General features: G+C 44.2%; 1 protein-coding gene across 3 annotated transcripts in view; it reads left to right on the top strand.

Annotated features, from left to right (window-relative positions):
- The window catches only part of LOC107122931 (target of rapamycin complex 2 subunit MAPKAP1-like), a 115,014-nt gene that overhangs the window by 37,090 nt on the left and 57,018 nt on the right, over positions 1-20,906 (top strand). For all 3 annotated transcript variants that reach the window (XM_015426066.1, XM_015426068.1, XM_015426069.1), the window contains one exon: positions 5,048-5,196. In XM_015426066.1, coding sequence (XP_015281552.1) covers positions 5,048-5,196 — 149 coding nt within the window. The remainder of the gene's footprint in view (positions 1-5,047; positions 5,197-20,906) is intronic.

Genomic DNA, 20,906 nt, shown 5'->3' on the forward strand with positions numbered 1-20,906 from the left:
AAAATCCATACTATGGCTAGGCTCCAAAGAATGAGTTAAGTTTATGGAATTGACTTGCACTAGCTCATTTTCATTTTATTTTGTTGCATCTGCATCTTTCCAAGGAACTCAGGACAATGCATGTGATGTTACGTCATTTTTAGCTTACAACAACCCTGTGAAGTAGGCTAGGTGGAGAGATAGTGGATATCATGCATCAGGGCTGAGCTAAATAGAACATGGGAGATTCCTGAATATGGCTTCTTGTTTGAGTTTTTTAAACCTTTAGTGCACTTCATGGCTTGGGGGCCGCCATACCCAAAGAACAGCCTTACCCCAAAACGAGCCAGTGCTTGGTGACAGAAGTACAACATTTATCTTCTCCCGGAAAGTATTCAAAAATACTGCTCAGTTTCCAGGAAGGATCCAAAGCAGAAGGCTACATTCTGTGTTTTTCCATTTGTTCTGTACATATGTCTTTTCCTCCCATGCCATTCCCCGATGTAAATGCTGCCCCCTCCATGCCTCTCCCCCTACCCATGCCAGAACTGTTCCTGATGGCAGGGGACTGATACAGCCATGTGTGTTTTGAGTTTCAATTGCAAATTCGAACCTCAGTTTCCCAGTTCCAAGTCCAGTTCGGTAACCTTTACACAGATCTACCTCATGAAATTTCTGATTATTTTTCTTTATGTGAGCAGCTGACTTCCTATAATATTTCAAATTGGATTGGCTCCCCCAGATACACTCCACTGTCCACTAGCAGCAGCAGTCTCTTCTGGCTCAAGGATCTTTCTGCTGGTGCATCAGCGGATCCAACCTCATGATTCTGAAACTCCCACAAAAAATGTATTGCCATACACAGAGAGAGGAAGGTACTGAATGACGGAGCTCACCTCTAAAGCCCCCTCAGGCCTCACAGAACCTCTTCCAGATTTCTTCGACTCTTGCCCAGTGTTTCCTAGTCCAGACAACAGGCTTCTTCTTCCCCTTTGCCTAACCTGCGAAAGCTCCTTGGACTCTTTTCAGTATGTAGATTTGTTTGCACCTCTTTCTCAACCAGGAGCCACCTAATCCATTCTTCTGTTTAAGCCACTGTATATTTCACTCCAGTTGCCCTTCACAGAACCGTCTGCCCTTTGTAATATCTTTTTCAGAAAGGGGCTTGCGGAATTACAAACAGTGTTCCTTTAATCCTTCTGGGCACACTATCTTGGATTCTTCTATTAATACACCTGAAAACATGTCTGCTTTTTTAAAAAACCTCTTTCCATGTACCACTGAACATTTAATCCAGTCTCATCTCCAGTTTGTGCTTTGCATCTGTTCACACAATACATGCATTGATGCATAGCTCTACATAAAATGCTTTTTAAAAAAATTACCCCCATTTGTATCCTGCCCTTCCTCTAGGGACCTCAAGGCAGTGTAGACGGGGATGGTTGAAAAGCGGGAATCCACCAGTCTACGCATTGCTTTCTTCTGTGATGAGTCACTGGGAAAATAGGGCAGAGCATTCCAAAGACAATAAAATGTCCTGGAGTAACTCCATCCATTCGGATTAGTTAGTGGCTAGTCCTGAATAGGAAGGACGGCAAAGTCTTCTGTTTTAGCCTGGGACTTTGCTTGGGTAGCAGCGGTCCTTAATGGTTCTGGCTCTGATTCCTGTCCATCATTTCTGCCTCCGATTGCTCACTAGGCAGCTCGGCTGACTCTGGTTTATTCTTTGTGCACCACCTCACAATACTTTGTGTTGGTGCTGACATAGACGTTGACTTCCGGCAAACCATGATTTGCAAATCAGGCACACTCCATGGGTTTGCAAGTATCCTCTCTCCCCCTTTCTCCCAAGCAAATTCACCCCTCACTTCCCTTGGTAGCCTTAACCATGGTGTTGCCTCATGTGCATCAGTCTTAACCATGGTGTTGCCTCATGTGCATCAACCATAGTTAATACTAATTAGTTTTCCTCAAGATTTGAAAAGATGGGCTTGGATCCATCTGAAAATTTCCATGGAAGGAAAAGATTTCTGTCTTCCCCCCCTTCTGCTCCCAAATGCTGTTCCTGAGGGACAGGGGATCCCTGGGAACAGCATGAGGGTGGAGTCAGAGGTTTTGTGGCAGGGGAGGGAGTGGCAAAAATCCCCTATCCTTGCGCTTGTGGAAATTCTCCAAATGCATTCAACCCATAATTTGAAGCAGGTTTGCAAACCATGGCTATGGGGAAAACCTAGGTAGCATTGTCCACAGTTCGTTTTAGAGATGTATAATTTAGAATCCCACTTAACAGGAAGGGTGCAAACGAACTCCCAGTTTGCAAACCCTGGCGCAGGCAGTGCAATTAAATTTAGGATACTGGAGATCTTTTGGCCCTTTTCTCTCCTCCCTGGTCGGTGCTGTTGTCCCAGGTGGTTGCAGAATTACACAAGGTTTCAACTCGAGTGAAAAAAACTCCACTGAAGCAGATGCCACGCTAAACAGTGGCGGCAAAATCTAGAGATGTTCTCGAGGTCTGTGCCAGCTGAGGAGACAATAAAGCGACACCTCCCCAGAGTTTGCCGAGAAACAAAACTACATATTGAAACACTCACTCCATGTGGTCAAGCCTATGAAATGCATGCCTGGAACTCCAGGGGACACGATGCTTTCCAAAAAGGCGCAAGAAAGAACTCTGTACAGTGCTGGCAAGAACATAATTGCAAATGAGATTTTTTTTTTGTCTTTAAAATAAGCATAATAGCTGGAACAAAGCCTGTTCCTAGACGTTGGCATATTTGCTCTCACAGTTAGCAGAGAGAATTTAATTGTACTCTTCTGAGTTAACCCGTATCTTGCACAACCCTACTGGGTATCTCTGTTTTTTTTTCCAGGTGCCCGCACCTGCTATTCCTCTATCTCAATACCCAGGCAGGTCTGCTGGCTCAAAAATTAAGCAGAAGACATGACTTAGTCGCAGCCTGACAAGTTTTAATTTGGCAGTCTAACAAATGAAGCCACACACACACCCCCCCACAATGCCAGCTTTGGAAGTCCCCGTCCAATCTGCCTCTGCAGCAGTTCCAATCCTCAGGAGGGGCAGCATGTAAATCTTTGGGACATGCACCAATCCAGGCAGGCGGATGAAGAGCAGAGCTGGGAGCTGAGGGCAGGCAGATTGGATGCCGATCCACCAGCAGTGATTGATTGACTTTGGGGGCAACTTGCTGCTGGAGCAGATGTGACACAAACCCAACCAGATTCAGAAAAGAGAGCCTTTATTGCTAATAGGCAAAAACGCTACAGGTTTCAAGCTGTATTCATTCATCCTGATTTTTTAAAATGTCCTTATAAAGTAAGCAGAACTCTCCTACCCACCCCACCCCTTAGGTTTTTCTCTGTTCCTCACTTTTTCGTTGCATTTCATTGCTTGTTGTACCCATTGCTGTCTTTTGAAATGCAAGCCACGGCGTTTTTCTTTATCCAGGCCTCTAAAATCCATTTCCCCCCCTGATTTTACTGCCTGCTTTTAGACTGAGGTTTGACCTATATATATCATTTTAGGCCACTGAATGCTGTTTTAACAGTTTTATGGCTTGTTTTTAATACTGGGTGATTCTTATGGTGGTTGCTTTTTTAATTTTATGGTATAACGTTTGACCTCGAGAGGTGGCATATACACCTTCTAAATAAATACTTTTTGTGAAAAATTATATGGTGCTTTTCCAGCCCAGCAAGCGAGTTTGCAATCAACAGAACAAGCAACAACAATTAAGTTGTTAACTTCTTAGTCCTGTGGGCACTGCACTTATGCCTGGGACATGTCAATGTCTAGCTGCTGCTGTCCCTTATCTTGTGTTCTGGATCCTTCACTGTGATGTTTTGATATGTAATCCTTCACTGTGATATGTTTTATATATATGTGCCTGTGGGTTAAATGCAGAGTAAGATTGTAGAATAAGGGGGCTGGGTGGCTGATTGATGTGTGTTGTGATGGGATCGTAGCTGTGCCCTAGTGGGTGGAGTTGACTTGTTTGTGGAGAGAGTTTGTTTGTGAGAAGGGGATTGTGTTTGTGAGAAGGGGATTGAGTGAGGTGCTGTGTGGAGTGTGAGGAACCTGTGTTAGTGGAAATTATTAGCCTAAGTGACAAGTGAGAAAATAAGCCTTTGTGGCTAGGTCTATTTAAGGAACTTTAGAGAAAAAAGAACTGTACCTATCTGAAACCATTATGCTTATGACCTTTACTGTTATACTTCTAAATAAATTTTATTTGTGTTTAAGACTAAACTGTTTTATTTAAACGAAGACTATTTTATTTAGAGTAAAGAATTCCCTTTTACCTCAGAGCCACCCCCACGTATGACCATTCTGTCATTCTGCAAAATATAACTAAGCCATCCTGGTCTTTGGGACCAACTAAGACAGGGGTGTCAAACTCATTTGTTCTGAGGGCCAGATCTGACATAAATGAGACCTTGTTGGGCCGGGCCATGTGTGTCATAAAATGTAATGCCAGGTAGTAGAGATATAAATTTTATAAAGGACACAAACACAAAGGTGTTTTTTTTTTACTTAAAATAAAAACATGCTTAAAACAGTAGCACTCTTGCAATATTTTGTTTATTTAACAGTGTCTGATAACTGACACCTCTTGCACTGAATAATGTCTGTGCTGTTGCAATCTTGAGTATGCTGTTCAGATGTGTATCTGTAAGCTGAAAACTTACAATTACGCAGCAGCAGAACTGGAAGAAGCAGAAGACAGCCAGTTCTACTGCGGGCCTGATAGAAGCCCTCCAGGGGCCTGATCTGGCCCCGGGGCCGCATGTTTGACACCCCTGAACTAAGAATTCTGAAGCAAGAGCCTTTGGTGGCAGTGATAATAAGTAGGAAATGATAAGGAAGTCAAGGAGGGGGCATCACACACGTCACCCCAGAACACTACAGAGAGGTGCCTTTACAGATGCCACGTATAAGATGGTCTCAGAAAAGAGCAAAACCTTACACTCACTCTCCCCCCCTCCCCAGTCTGGAGGCAGCATGCCGTGCACATCATAACATATTCTTTTTATATATATGTATAAACTGCAGTCGAGGAGCTGAGCTTGCTTTTTGAGAAGAAGAACTTCAGATTAAAGCCTCCACATGCTGTGAAGCAGTCGATCCTTTCAGTCCGGCTGGAGCAGTGCCCCCTGCAGCTGAACAACCCGTTCAATGAATATTCAAAATTTGATGGCAAGGTAAGTTAGACCATTGCCCTTTCTTTAAAAAAAATATTAAGAGGCAGTAGGACCCCAAAGTGGAAGCTTGCATTGTGTTTTTCAGTTGAAATGCATTCCCGTTCTAAAATGCTGACTCTCAGTCTGCACTCTGCATCCTTTACTGTTATACTATAATGGCGAGTGATGTGAGCCATTTGTTCAAGTTTTCAGTCACACCAGGGCAATCATGTTCAACCTCTGGGAAGACGTTGTATAGGACATTTTAAAAATGTGCCTCTCTTCACAAAAACTGCTCAGTTCCCCAGAGGTTTTATTTCTATCATAAGAGCTTGATTTGTTAAAAGCAGAGACTTTTCTGTGGTGGCGCCCTCCCTGAGAGGAGCTGGCTATGTCTGCACGAACTCTAAAGATGTGGAGTCAGTTTTTAACTCATGCAGAAATATTGTTGATTGTTCAGCTTCCTTACTGATCAAAGCACCAGCCAAAGTAATGTCCACTATTTCCTGTACCTTTCTTCATCACTAAAAGTTTCAGGAACATGTTGAAGGCTGTGTCTCAGTGACAGAGTACAGTTTGCACAGAGAAGGTCCCAGGTTCAATCCCTGACCTCTCCAGTTAAAAGCTCTCAAGTGGCAGGTGTTGGAAAAGACCTTTTTCGGCTTGAGATCATGGAATGTTGCTGCCAGTCAGTCCAGGCAACACTGAGCTACATGGAGCAGTTTGGCCTTGTTATAAGGCAGCTTCATGCATTTATTTGTGACAAGCATTTCATGACATATTGGGCAGCACTGAAAGGGTGGTTTTAAACGACACCAAGCAGAGCCCTTTGCCTGTGGGAAGTTTTCATACTTAGATGTAAGTGCATCTTGCCCTGAGGCAGATCAAAGGTATTCTTCCCCCCATCGGTGAAGCGTTAATACCACAGACATGTTTAGCAAAGTTTTGAAAGTACATAAAATGCCTACATGTATTACAGTTGCTTGTGGAGTCATAGTGCCTTATGATTTTTTTTTCTTTTCAGAAATAACTGCCTATTAATATCTGCAAATATTGCTTTTACTAGAATGGGATAATTCGTTCTTACTGCGTATGTGTGTTTTCTGGCTCAACAAAGCAGGGGTTTCATACCAAATGCAGAGAGATAGCTTTCTCATTCTGCAGTGTAGACTTTGGCCATCCTGTATCATTAGACTGTCTTGCCAGAAGGCTGTGAAACCAGTGTTGTGGAGCAAGCAGGGTAAATCAACTCTTTTTCTAGATCCCTGCAAGGTCCAAGTCCTGCAGTTTATGGAAATCTCATGTCGGTTTCAACAGAGACAGAGTTTTGTATTCCTTGGGGACCTGGAGAAAATGTGGACAATATATTCATCCTACAAACTCATGACTCCCCCCCCCCCAACCCCGTCTATAAAACATTACAGCTAGCTGACTAGGGTGAAAATCCAGTTTCTACCTCATAATTTTGGTGTGTGTCAGATATGTAACAGAATCTACCAAGTATTGGAGTTGTGCTAGTTCATGTGAAAATAATGACAGCCAAGGAAGGGAGCCTCAAAAGCATTTGTAACAAATTGTGTGCTATAAAAAAAACCCCAAATGTATCATAACAAACATGTAGTCAGGCAAATAATTTAATTATAATAACATAATAACAACAACAACAACTAGAGAGAGAGAGAGAGAGAGAGAGAGAGAGAGAGAGAAAACAGTCATCAAATAGTTGTGGAAAATATTGGAGATAGCACTAATAGTATTTGTCATTTATATCACTCAGTACTCCAGGTTCTTTGCAAAAAATGGGTGGGATCCTTCAGATCCACTCCATTGATGGTGGAACTTTTTCGGTGCAAAGTACCTTCTGTTGACTTGAGAGGATGGAATTCTCATAGCACCATGCTGTACCACCTCCCTAAGCATGAACACAAGTTGGTGAAAAACACTTCACCACCTGGTTCTGACTGCAAATCTCCTGGACCACTAATGCTTGAATGCTCACCAGGGTGCTGGTTCCACTGTTCGTTGCTGAGTCACAGGAATCACAGTTGCTTAGAACATTTCAGGAGATGCAAAGACCTGTATGCTATATTGGAATAGTAAAGATGGGTAACCCCTCACTTGTGAAAGCTTCTCTGAAGTAGCTGTAAATTTATATCAAAATGGTGTGGAGAGGAGGACAGGGAGGGAGGTTGAGGAGGTAAGGGTTTGGGCTGGAGCAAATGAAGTTAACAACTGTGTGGCCTTGGTGTTATTTGAAGGGGATGAAGCTTAAAGAGTTAAGGCCAGGGGTCATTTCATAAAAAAAGAGGTGCAGGAGCTCATTAGCATAACTCATTAGCACAACTTATTTGCATATGCCACACACCCTGACATCATCGGAAGTGTGTCAGAAGGCAATGCCCACTGCTCAGGCTCCACTGGACTGTTTTGGATTGCTAGCTATTGGGGGGGGGGGGGGACGCACAGATCTGTCCTCGCAGAGGAGGGAGAGCTTGTGCCTGAATGAAACTTGGTCTTAAAGGTGCCACTGGACTGTTTGGGGCCGGGGGGCCGGGAGGGGGCTCTGCAACTTACCTGGCTGCTTCTTGCTCTGACTGAGAGCTGCTGGGAGCAGGGGGGGGGGCTTGTTGCATGGGCCCGGCCCCTGAGCTCTTTACTGCCGGAGCTCCGCTCCTGTGTGCTCCTGTAGGAAATGACCCCTGGTTAAGGCAAACATTTCACAAACATTTCACATATGTGTTTTAAGCTGGGTTTGAATAGAAAATAAAGGGAGAGTGCTGGTGGCTATAGCATCACTGAGACTTGGGCTGGATCATGCCCATTAACTCATTTACCTATTAAAAGATTTGTATCTCGCCTTTCCCCAGTGCGCCCAAGATGGATAGCAATCAATCAAATTAAAAACAACATTTTTAAAAGTATGAAACCTTATATATGGCAACAGTCCTGGCACAAATCAATTCAGACAAAAAAATCCTCTGAAATGAAATGATTTCTACTGCCTTCCTGAAGGGCCAATAAGGAGGATAGCTCTTGCATCTCCCAGGGAGGTTTGCTTCATAGGTGTGGGGGGGTGGGGTGGGCAGAGAAGCCATGGGGCCAAGTTCAGCCAAATGTGCAATTCTAAGAAAGGGACCTTCAGCCAGCAATCCCCAGTGGAGCATAATTGGCAGCCATTCTAGTTTGTCGCTCCCAGGTCACGAAGGGCTTTAAAGGTTAGCACCTTGAACTGACCCTGGAAGCCAAAAAGGAAGCCACTGAAGCTGTTTGAATACTGGCATCCCATTATGGAAACAGCTAGTCCTTGTCAGCAAACAGGCAGCTGCGTTTTGAACTTTGATTCCAAGGGTAGCTACCGTGTAAAGCACATTACCGTCATGTAGCCTGAAAGTGAAAGTGAAGAGGACCTCAAGAGCCTCTTGCTCAGGGTAAAAGAGGAGAGCGCAAAAGTGGGCTTGAAGCTCAACATCAAAAAAACTAAGATCATGGCATCCGGCCCCATCACTCCTTGGCAAATAGAAGGGGAAGTCGTGGAAGTAGTGACAGACTTCACGTTCCTGGGATCCCAGATCACCGCAGACTGTGACAGCAGCCATGAAATTAAAAGACGCCTGCTCCTTGAGAGGAAAGCGATGGCGAACCTAAACAGCATGATAAAAAGTAGAGACATCACCCTGCCAACAAAAGTCCGCATGGTCAAAGCAATGGTATTCCCAGTAGTCATGTATGGCTGCGAGAGCTGGACTATAAGGAAGGCCGAGCGCCGAAGAATAGATGCTTTTGAACTATGGTGCTGGAGGAGACTCTTGAGAGTCCCTTGGACTGCAAAAAGATCAAATCAGTCAATCCTAAAAGAAATCAACCCTGACTGTTCCCTGGAAGGCCAGATAATGAAACTGAAGCTCAAATACTTTGGCCACCAAATGAGAAGGGAGCACTCACTGGAAAAGACCCTGATGCTGGGAAAGATTGAAGGTCAAAGAAGACGGGGACGGCAAAGGATGAGATGGTTAGACAGTGTCATAGATGCAACGAACATGAAATTGAGCCAACTTCAGAGGACGGCGGAAGACAGGAGGGCCTGGCGGGAGCTGGTCCATGGGGTCGTGAAGAGTTGGACTCGACTGTGCGACTGAACAACAACAAAAAGCCTGAAGTTACAGAAATGTGCAAAATGCATCAGTGTCTTCTTTAGGTATTAAAAAAGGTACTTTTGTGGGCCCAAAGCCCTCATTTTGAAATTGAAATTTCAGCTGGCACTTTGATCACAAAATGCCAAAATGAGCATTTTCTGAAAGCAAAGGAAGAGCCATCATGGTTCTGGCAGCCTTGTTAGTGGTTGCACTGGACAGTGCAGCCTCAGCAGTTAAAATAGCCGGGCTTTTTCTTGCAGCTTTCTCTGCATGCTCTTGAGTTTAAAGTATAACAAACCCATTCCCAGCTGAGCCATCATTACAGATATTACCCACCATAGCAAATGAACACTGGCTTTGATTTGCATTGTGTCATCTTTTCTTTTCTTGTAATGGTAATGAGAATCATCTAGCATTTTTGTCATGTCTGCACCAGAACCAATATTTGATTGATTCTGTTTCTGTTCTCGGGACTCTTCAGTATTTTTAAAAATTTGAAACTTGCAGGGATTTTTGTTTTGTTTTGTTTTTTGAACATGCTAAGAGATGTGTTTTTCCACAAATATTCATAATTCTTTTCCTGGGAATAGTATGTGCCTTATTTGCATAATTAACTGAGCCTCTGGAGTCTCTTGGGAAAGTGGTGCCTAATTGGGGAGAGATGGGGGAGTCTATTAAGGGGGGCTTTGGGGCCTAATTAAGCATGCTTTAAAAAACCCTACTTAATTATGTATTTACTCTAGAGGCTGGGGTGACTCTCGAAATCCTCTTTTATATTGGAACTGAGGCTTTGATTCTTTTTCTTTTTTAAAAAATTAAATCATTATTTAAAAGTTTCCTCTCTCAGCTCAATAGAGAAAACCATACTTCGTGTTTCTCTGGGATTTTCTTTGCTAGCTTTGTGTGCAAACTTACCCACTAATTCTAATCAGCTGGGTTCTTAAGTAAAATAACATCATTTTTGGTTAAGATGTTTTTACTGGTACAAAACATGTATAGTTTTGTGGGAGGGGGGGTTAAAGGGACAAACCCACAGCGAAGTGTTGCATCTTGGTGTCTACATGCTATCTTTCTGGAATGTGGCAATGACACAAATGTTCCCTAATAGATGGCGATGCTGGTTGGCACCTATTTTGTGAAAATAGATGAAGGTTATCTTACACCTTATATGGTTGCCTCCTTCCACAGGCCCTCCACACCTTAGTATTTGCCACAATCAGGGCTTATGTGTGCATTATGCTTAAACACGGAAAGCATTACATCTGAATATTTAACATCTGAATAGGGATTGGCCACATACCAAGATATAAAACCACAGTTTGTGTTAGCTGTGATTAAATGACATCTGCACTGATGTTTAAAGCTGTTTCTCCAACTCCTTTCTTGCAAGGTGACAAACATCCCTTGGCGGGGGGTGGGCAAGGTGAAATCATGGTTTTCCCAGTATGTTTGGCATCCTAACCCAAATGGCTATGGCTGGGTAGATATAATTAATAATATAAGAAGATAAAGCTGACTTGCAAACATCCGATGATGAATATAAAGTCCTGCGGGCTTGATTCCGAAGAACAGCTTTGAAGAATTTGGATCTGGGGGTAGGAGTGAGAGAGAACGTGGTTTTTAGATACCCATGTCCTCAGACCTGTTGTTTTTAAAAAAAACACACAATAATTTCTTTGTTAGCAACTGTTTTTTAACAATGAAGCTGGGGGAAGGGATAATTCATGAGTACTAATTGCTTGGCTGTTAATTTTCATAAGTGTTGATAGAAGCAGTTCCTTAAATTAAACTTTGTTTAAAACGTATCAAGGGAAATATTCCACAATGTCGGGCCTGAAGTGAAAATTAATATGAATGCTGTGGCAATTAACACGTACTGGTTAATAGCTTTTAGCAGCATTTTGGGATGATAGACCTTAAATACATTTTTCGCATGCTGCTCTTGTACCAGCTTCATTCCACTCTACGTCTGGATAATTATGAACAAATGCTCCCCCCCCCCAATCGCAGATATTAAATAGCTTTCCTGAAAGAAAAATCCTATACCAGATAACGAATGGAGAAAGGAAACATACTGCACCATAACTGATATATAAAACGCATCTCTGAGATGTTTGTTTGAGATTAAAAACCCAGTGTGCAAAAAATGAAAGGCCTTAATTTGAACTTCACATAATGAAACATTTCTAACTTAAATGGGCGTATCAGAATTAATAATAATATGTTATTTCTGATGCACAGGTAAGATACTTCCATAACGCATAGAAATCTGAAATTTGATTATCTGAGGATCACCTTTTACAAAGGTACTGTGCAATACTGAATTCTTAAGGTATAGACACATTGCATAGAAAGCTGAAGCTTATTTAGGAAGGGTGAAAGTGAGTCTACAGGCTGTGGTATTGCCAGTGCCTGTTTGTTTTGGGGGGGCAAAGTAGTAAAGTCTGAAAATTATTTCCCCACATATACCTATTTTCTTTATAACACAGGACATGACTCGACCTCAATAAATACCTGTTTTCAGATAATTTTTTATTATTTCTAACCTGCCTCAAGCAAGTCCCCTAGAGAAGCAGCACAGAAGTATCCCAAATAAATGAACAAGTAAATACACATCCAGAACTCAATTTTACAATCAGCCAAAACACCGATAGGCAACAGTGAGCTGTTCTTTTTCTACTGTGGTGAAAAAAGGCTTCCTCTTGCAGTAGGGTTGCCAGCCCCTAGGTGGGAGCGAGGGATCCCCTGATTTGGTGGGCTCCTGCCCGCCACTGGCCAGCTGGCTGGTGGGAGAAGGCCTGCCCCCATCATCCACTACCTGGTGCAACGTCCCGGTGTGATGATGTCACTTCTGTGTGACATCATCACACCGGAGGAGTTGTGCATGGTGACATCGCCCCGCCCCCACCCTCCCAGAGAGTTCCCTCCCACCAGTGAGCGAAGAGGACCTGGCAACCCTATCTTGCTGTCAGAATCATGTAAAATGCAAGTTGCATTGGGTACACACATGCTAGAATCCTAGCCCAGCTGCAGACTGCCCGGTTGGCCCTGAGTAAGCTCCCAACTCTGCCAAATAGTGACGTTCTGTTGCATGTCTGTCTGCAAATAGAATTGCTAAAGCAGAATATATCTCTGCATTCACCTGTGCTGGTATCAGTTTTTCAGGCAAGCTGAAGGAACCTGCTGGGCTGCGTGCCTTAGGGATATCACACAGCATAAGTAGAAAATGAAAGAACCTTAATCGGTGTTTTACTCCAGATAGAAAGTTTGAGATTGGGCTCCATACTTTCCCCTCTATCTACAGCAACTGGCCTTAGGGTCAGCCCTGTCAAACTGCACATAAGTGGTCCCACCTGGCATTAGGAAGTGTTTCTCTTTTTCTGTCCCCTACCCATTATACCGAAGCCAAGGTAGTTCTGCTACCTAGTCTTTTGTCTTCAAAGATCAGTGGGGTTTGCTGGGGAGGGAAGGAGAGATGGGGAGGGAGGTGGAGTGCACCACAGAGGGATCAATTACTTCAGTAGAGTGAGAGTTGCAAACCTGAGCATTGGCATGCGCCACTCATTGATTTTTTTAAAAAAAAATGAATTATGCTAGATAGAGAGCTAATTAAAATATTTCAGGCTGAGGCCTGCTACTTAGCATTTGGGTTGGATATCTGCTCTAAATCAGCCTTGCTGGTTGGTCTAGTTTAATCACTAGGCTAACTGTGCCGTAGAGGCAGGCTGGAGCCCAAGCATGACCCTGTCGGAGAACTGAATGTAGGTGGGCACTAAAGTTATCTGCCCCTTCTTACAACTCCCCTGTCTCAGAACATGGTAGCTGTTGTGTCTTTTTGCTAACCATCATGTTTTTCTCTTTCGGAGAAGCGGCAAGCATCACATGCTGGAGTTAAAGCAGGCAGGTCTTGATCCTCTGTGAACCTTATCCCTAGATTAGATTATTGATGCTGGGTTATCAGGTGTGTGTGTGGGGGGGGTGTCCAAAGGTTTAGGGAAAGTGAAATTTGGGGCTGTCTTGTTATTGAATGGAGGAGGGTACATAATTTCTTAGTTCTGAAACAGTTTAATTGGTTATCAGTTTGTTTCAGAGTCAAAGTAAAAGGTAATTCTAGGAAGCACCAAAATTATGTTTAATTTTAACCCAATTACCATTAATGCAATGAAATGCCAAGCATTCTCTCAGTACTAAGGTCCTGGAGGAGGCAAATGGTCTACATACTTATGATATGACAATGTTGATTTCCAGTGCTATACTTCTGTAAAGAAAAATTCTATATTATGAGAGGGGGAAATGGTTTTGAAACCATTGAATTAAAATAACCACAATGCTTTCTTTTTAACCTCAGCCTCTGCACTAAAACTGGAAAACCTCTTATTACTTCTTTTTCTACCACATCCTGAAGAGTATCCACTGATTTACAGTATAGTCATGGTGCATATATCAAAGTCTGACATGGTTTTATTATGTTCTTATTAAAATATTTATATTCCACCTTTCCTTCTCCAAAGGAACCCAGCAGTCTACAGAAGAAAATATCTCGAACATTAAAGCCATAAAATATTTTAAAAGCAGCAACTAACATTTCAAACAATATCAGCAGTACTTCCAAGGGGGAATAAATACACTCCTCCAAAAATACCAAGCAATATGTGATATGGGAGGCCCTTTTTTAAAAAGAAAAGAAAGACAAACTTATAGCAGCTGCACGGTAATAGGGGCCCCAAATCAGATCAGGGAGATGGTTTTTAACCTATATCCCCACATTCTCCATCAGGGTTGCCAGGTCTAGGTGGGAAAATACCTGGAGACTTTGGAGGTGGATCCAGGAGTGGGCGGGGGAGGGGAGGGGCCTCAGCATGGTACAATGCCATAGAGTCCACCCTCTAAAGCAGCCATTTTCTCTAAGGGAGCTGTTCTCTGTTAGCTGGAGATCAGTTGTAAAAGCGGGAGATCTCCAGGCCCCACCTGGAGGCTGGCAACCCTATTCCCCATGAAGATTATCCAACCCTGCAATGCTATTGAAGAACATAAGAGTAGCCATGCTAGATCAAACCAATAGTACATTTAATTCAGTATCTAGTTCCACCGAGTGGCCAATCAAATGCTTTGGGAAGGTTTACAAGCAGAACATGGAGGCCAAAGCCTCCTCCTATTATTTCCCCCACCCCAGCACTGGCATTCAAATAATCACTGCCTCTTAACATGGAGGTTCCATGTAATTATTGTGGCTAATAGCCATTGATGACCCTGCCCTTCATGAATTTTTCTGATCTCCTTTTAAAGGAAATGAGATCAATGGGTATCACTGTATCCTGTGGCAGTGTGTTCCACAAGTTACTCTTTGAGTAACGTGTGTTTTGAATCTACCACTCATAAACTTCACTGGGTGCCTGCGAGTGCTAGTGTTATGGTCAAGGCAGAAAAAGGTCTCTCTTTCCATCCCGTATATAATTTTATAAACCTCTGTCATGTTCCCCTTGTTTTTTTCTTAAACTGAAAAGCCCTAAATGCAACCTTTGCTAATTGGGAAGGTGCTCCAGCTCCTTGATCGTTTTGGTTGCCCTTTTCTGCACTTTTTCCAGCACATATGTCATTTTTGAGATACAGTGACCAGAACTGTAAAAACTGTTCCAAATATAACCACACATAGGCATTACAATATTGGCTGTTTGGTTTTGGGTCCCTTTACCAGTATCCTGAGAACAGAATTTGTCTTTGCAGCAGTGATGAAAAAGGCAAATTCTATTCTCAATATAATTAGTACAGGGTGGCTTCTACATGGGGAGGGGTTTGTGTAGTTTCCCCATTATTGATGCAGCTGCAGATAAAACACAGCGGCAATAGGGCTTCCTTGTGGTTAGTTTCCCTGCAGGTTCCCTGTGCCAGTCTGCCAACAGCCACCACCATCCTTCAAGCCACTAGAGCTTTTGCAAACAGCACTAGAATATCGTTATATCAGTATACCATTGTAACAATAGAAAGGCTGCCAGATCCCGGTGGGGGGCAGGGGTCTGCCCGCTCTAGGGGTCCCTGACCTGCAGTCCGGATTTGGATGGCAGGGGAAACCCTGCCCCCAAAGTGGCCAAATCAGGTCGATGTGCCCAGCGTGATGACGTCACCCAGAGGTGACATCGCACTGGGTATGTCGCTGGGGGGACACTCTAGCATTCAGCCTGAAAACTCTATGGTATCATAGTTTTTCAGGCCGAATGCTAGAGCATCCCAGTGACATGCCTAGCATGATGATGTCGCTTCTGGGTGACGTAATCACAGCGTATGCATGTCTCGAACCGGGAGCTTGTCCCCCCACTGCAACGACGTAAGAGACCTGGCAACCCTAAACAATAGGTATAACAAGTTCTGTGAATTCCTAGCTTTCATTTTTTTTTTAAAGAGTCTCTAGCCTCTTCTGTTACAAAGATATGCCTTTCCTCCTATATCTCTGCAAGGGAAGAGGCCAGAGAGTTATTTCTTTTTAAAACATGAAAGCTGAGAATTCACAGAACCTGTTGTACCGATTGTTATGGTAGTTTTATAGATATAACAATATTCTTGCACTGATTTTATTTTTAAATTAACCCCCCCATGACGGTGGGGGGAATGGCTGCCACAAGAACAGGGTCGGGGAAAATAGCTGCCAAATGTGGGAAGATCCAAATTTTTCCACTCACACGGCAGCCATCTAGGCTTTACTGCAATCTTTCCCAAAATTTCAGAGCAAAGCAGGTTTGAGAAAGATCAGAGAAAAGATGGGTAATCTCAGGAGGTGCACAAATACACCACAATGTTGTGGGGAAGCAGGAAAAAAACCTGCTTCCCAAAAGCATTGAACCCAGGTGAGATGACTTGTGTGGATGGAAATCTGTCCTGCTTTTTATGGCTTATTTGATCTTCCTAATTAAACCGTGCTGGCATCTTCCCAGATTTGATAGTACCTAATCTGCAGCATAAATTCTATCTGAGCTTCCATTGTGGATTTAAATAATGTCCCGGGCATTCTAATGGGAACTGACATTATGTAACTCTTCGTTGACTTATCCCCTCATTTTTGAAGTTTCCTCTTCCATTCACATAAATGTTGAGCTTAGTAGCATTGTGGTCACTGTTCTCAGTTAGTGCAATGGCATTTATATCTTGTACCTGGTCCTGAGTACCACTCAGGATCAAGGGTATTGGACTCAATCTTTAATATTAATTCCCTTACGTATTGGCCATTTCCAGCTCTCCCATTGGCTGTGCTGTGTGCTCCATCAGCCATTGGCTCATCAACTGCCACTCAAGAGTAATTGTGTGCCATTGGCTGGGTGCTTGGTCTGCTCCTCTTCCCCGCCCACTGCCACCTCAGCCACTGTTCCCTGTCAGAATAACTGCCAAACGGCTGTCTCTCCCGATGAAGGCGCTTCTCCTGCTTGGCTCCTGTGGGACTAATTTTTCCCTCAGTGGCTGTTGCTAGGCAACCAAGCTTGGTTCTATCAGTAAAAAGACAAAGGAATGAAGCCCTTTCCAGGCCTTTGTGGGGAACTCCTTGGGGCCAGTCCTGACTAGGGTTGCCAGCTCCAAGTTGGGAAGTTCCTGGAGATTTGAGGGATGGAGCCTGGAGAAGGTGAGGTTTGAGGAGGGGTGGAACCTCAGACAGGTATAATGCCATAGACTCCACCCTCCAAACCAGCCATTTCCTCCTGGGGAACCATTGTTGCCAATCTCCAGGGGAGGTCTGGAGATCACTCAGGTAGCAGGGATCAGTTCCTCTGGAGAAAATGGTGTTATTATACCCTGCTGAGGTTGCCACAGCAAATTGACGCTGAGTGCCCAAGGCCAGGGCATCCTCCCAAAGCCTGTTTCTAGAGCTCGTTGTATTGATTTCCACAATGGACCTTATTCTTAGTAATATATAAAGATGCCCTACCACTAATATCCTTCCATGCCTTTTCTAACTAGCTAATATTTCCTGAAATAGTCATATCCCACTGATTCCGCTCCCCCATCCCAACAGATTCCTGAAATGCCAACTATATGATGTCATTTAATATTTCATTCCATTCTCCAAACTTCTTTAGCATGCATATTTTCCTTTTATGGCCCATTGGTCACCTTAAATAGACAACATTTCCTGGTGCTCTCTCTCTTTCAAGTTCTAACTCGTTCCTATTTAGGTAACCTAGATCAGTTAACATATCATCCCACAGAGATGAGTCCTCTCAAGCTGGACGCTCTCTAGCTCCTTCAGCCTTTCTCCTTAGAGCTAGTTTAACACCTATTCTGACCTTTGTTGATATTGAGTTATATGGTTCCATTTAAGTTCAAATGGACCCCCTCTCTTGGAGGTTCTGGACCTCTTGGCTAGCAACTTCTTGCCTGGCAAATAAAACTATTCCTCTACACGCTACTATCTAGACAGCATATAACAGAGGTGTCAGACATAAGGCCCGGGGCCAGATCTGGCCAGTCCAGGGCTATTTCCTGGCCTGTGAGCAACTGGTATGAGGGAGGAAAGACAGAAAGCTGCTTTGGGGGTGCGGGCAGGTGCATGTGATGAGGTGTGTGTGTGGTTGAAGCTGTCATGAAATAGAAAGGAAATAGCAAGGGGGTGGGGCTAAGAGGCTAAGTTAAACTAGTGGGGGGGGAATGGAAGTGCAGGCAAAGAAAGAGGAAGTATGGCCCCGGTCACACAGGCCGGATATCGCGGGGGGGAGGCATGGCTAAATGCCCTAGAGGAAACTAACCCGTGGCTGCTCGAGCACACGTCCCGGTCGAGGTCCCGTGGTTTGGGGGAAATGCCGATCAGAAGGGTATCCTGCAGCGCGGCACAGAAGCCAAGCCGCGCGATCGCACTGGCAATCGCTCTTTGTGCGCATGCACTATTGGGCGCTGTTGCACAACCTGCGGAGGTGAACAGTGGTGGGCGCCGGATGCCACGTAAGTCCATCGGGAACGCGATTAGACGCCCGCCCTTGGCCTCATAGGTACTAGTTTTTAACTCCGCACCTTTGGTGGGGAGCCACGGGTTCGCCACGGGAGCACTGTGCTTCCCAGATGTTGGGGTGAGATTGCACCTGGAAAATCCGCGGGACTCCCGTGCCTCTCCCGCGGCAACTTTGCCGTGTGACCAGGGCCTATGGCGTTTTTTCCCTACCGCCTTCTCTGACTGCAGCTCGGCAAGGACTGGAGAAGCCACTACATGGGGGGGGGAGGCAGAGCCAAGCAGCCGATACTGCCACTGCGGCACCCGCTGGCTTCACATTTTTTCAAATGACGACCGTGAGGAAGGTTGGTAAGAGTGGGCATACAGAGTGGCAGTTAGCTGGCAAACAAACAGGGCCAGTGGGGAAGAGATGAGGAGGGCCAGCATGTGAAGGCATCTGGGCTGTCTTCTGTGTGCTGCTCTGAGGGTCACGGGAGGGTACAAAAAGTGCCCCTGGAGGTTTCAGAAACAGTCTCAGTCAGGCCTTCCCTCAGGCCAACCGCTTCTGTGGGGAATGCAGGAGGGATGAGAGCTGGGGGTGAGGGGATCTGGAAGAGCCAGGTTCAGACCTACCCCCTCCTGGACCAGGACTCTGTCATCTAGGTCACCTGGGGCCAGTCACTCAACCTGGCCCACCTCACAGGGTTGGGGTGGTGGTGGGGATGGGGTGGTGGAGGGGGAAGTCTGGTGTGCATCCTTGAGATCCTCAGAGGTGGGATGGGGGAAAGAGAGGAAACAAAGAGCAAGAGACAGATTGTGGCTGTGCTCAGCTGCTGAGGCTGGGTGTATGGGGGTGCTGAAAAGCTGCCTTATTTACTTGCGAGGACGATGGCTCATCTCCTAAAAGTGCTCTGTATACAAAAAGTAGCTAATTAGTATTTTCCTTGCATCTTCTCGATCTCAAAAAACAAGGATCTAGAAGGTATGGGGGAAATCGGGGTATGCTGTGGGTCAAAATGCAGCTGCACAGCAAGTAGTGGGAAATTGACAAACACAATCAGGGTAAAGGGAAGAACCAGGGCGGTGCAGCTGCTTGTGGGAAATCGGTCATAGTCTTTTTGTCCAGCTTGAATTTACTGCGCATCAAATTCTAACATTTTGGGAGCGAACTTTCTGTCCAATTTCTCTGCCCCTTGTCTACCTCCTTATTCTGATTTTCTTTAAACTGGAAAACGGCAATTTTTTTAGCCTTTCCTCTTAAGGACTTTGTTTCTCTCCCTCCTCTGCCATCAAATTCTACACTCCTCTAGGTAAAACTACGTTTGACAAGTTCCCTCTCCCCTTCTTGTTTTCTCCTCCTGCCTATGATATACAAAGCATGTTACTATGCAACAAGGGTTTCTTGTGTGAGCATTTAGCTGCAATTCATTTTAATTGTCCTGATGAAGTTAAAAAGTATTAGTGTCAGATAAAGACTCATCACCATTGTATGATTTAAAGCTGGAGCTTTGGAAAGCAGGCATGTGTTCCGGCAGCTGTTTATACAAGACACTGTCTCTTTTGACAGCAGTTAAAAAGTATGGTTGCGGTAATCAAATTGCAATGCTAGCCTCTCTGAGGCTAGCACCAGATTGAATTAAATATATATATATGTTTGTGTGTATATGTATAAAGATTTATGAATAGACACCAATGGTGTGTTGTTGTTTTTAAATCCCTACCTATTTTTAACTATTAACGGGCTCGAATAAGCTTATATCACCAACAACAGAAAATTGTCCAAGTCTTGATCCTGTTGAGAGTGCCGGTTGTCCCATTGATAAGAATGCAGAGTTGAAATGGTTAAGAGGTTGTCATACCTTCCCTAGGAGGAAAAGCTAAAGCATTCAGCAAGATGTCTTAATTTTGGAAGACAAGGCTATTAAAAGAGGAAGGAGGGAGCATGATAAATATTTATATAATTACCAGCAGCATGGGGAGAATTGATAGAGACAATTTTCTTTTTTTGGCAACACTAGAACTCAGGATTGCTCAGTGATATGCATTGACAATTAGTTCAGGGCTAACGAGAGGAAGTATCTGTGTGCAGAATGTGGAATTCACCGCCACAAGGTGTAGTGATAGCAGCTAGTTTACATGGCTTAAAAAAAAGGTTAAATGCATTCATGCAAGATAGGTCTGTGGAAGATTGTTAGGCATGGTGGCTAAATGAAGCTTCCATGTTCAATGGCACTTTACCTCTGAATATCAGATGCTTGGGATAAGCCACAGGAGGGAGGGTGGTGGTCCGCATCCTGCCTGTTGATTGCAGAGGGGTATCTGGCCAACCGCTGTTGGGGATAGAACGCTGTGCAAGGTGAGCGAGGTTACTCTTCTGTCATGTCCACTCTCGGCTATGGGTGTGCATCCCCACTACAAAAGCATTCCAGTCTAAGCATTTAAGGGAAGGCACTATAAAAGAGCAGTCATTATTTGTCCAAGTATGGTCTCTGTTCACAGAATACTGGACTAAAATTAAACCCAAAGACCAAGCTTGTGATTCTCAACAGTACATGAAATAGTGGGTTGGAGTAAATAGTAGTAATGTACTAAGAAGGTTAGATAGAGACATGAGCTCTGTATGAAGAAGGGGTGTGTGTGTGTGTGTACACACATCATATTAATTGTATAAGTGGATGGTGTTTAATTTTAGT

Source organism: Gekko japonicus, unplaced genomic scaffold (assembly GCF_001447785.1).
Source record: "Gekko japonicus isolate JY-2015 unplaced genomic scaffold, Gekko_japonicus_V1.1 scaffold22, whole genome shotgun sequence".
Classification (NCBI taxonomy): domain Eukaryota; kingdom Metazoa; phylum Chordata; class Lepidosauria; order Squamata; family Gekkonidae; genus Gekko; species Gekko japonicus.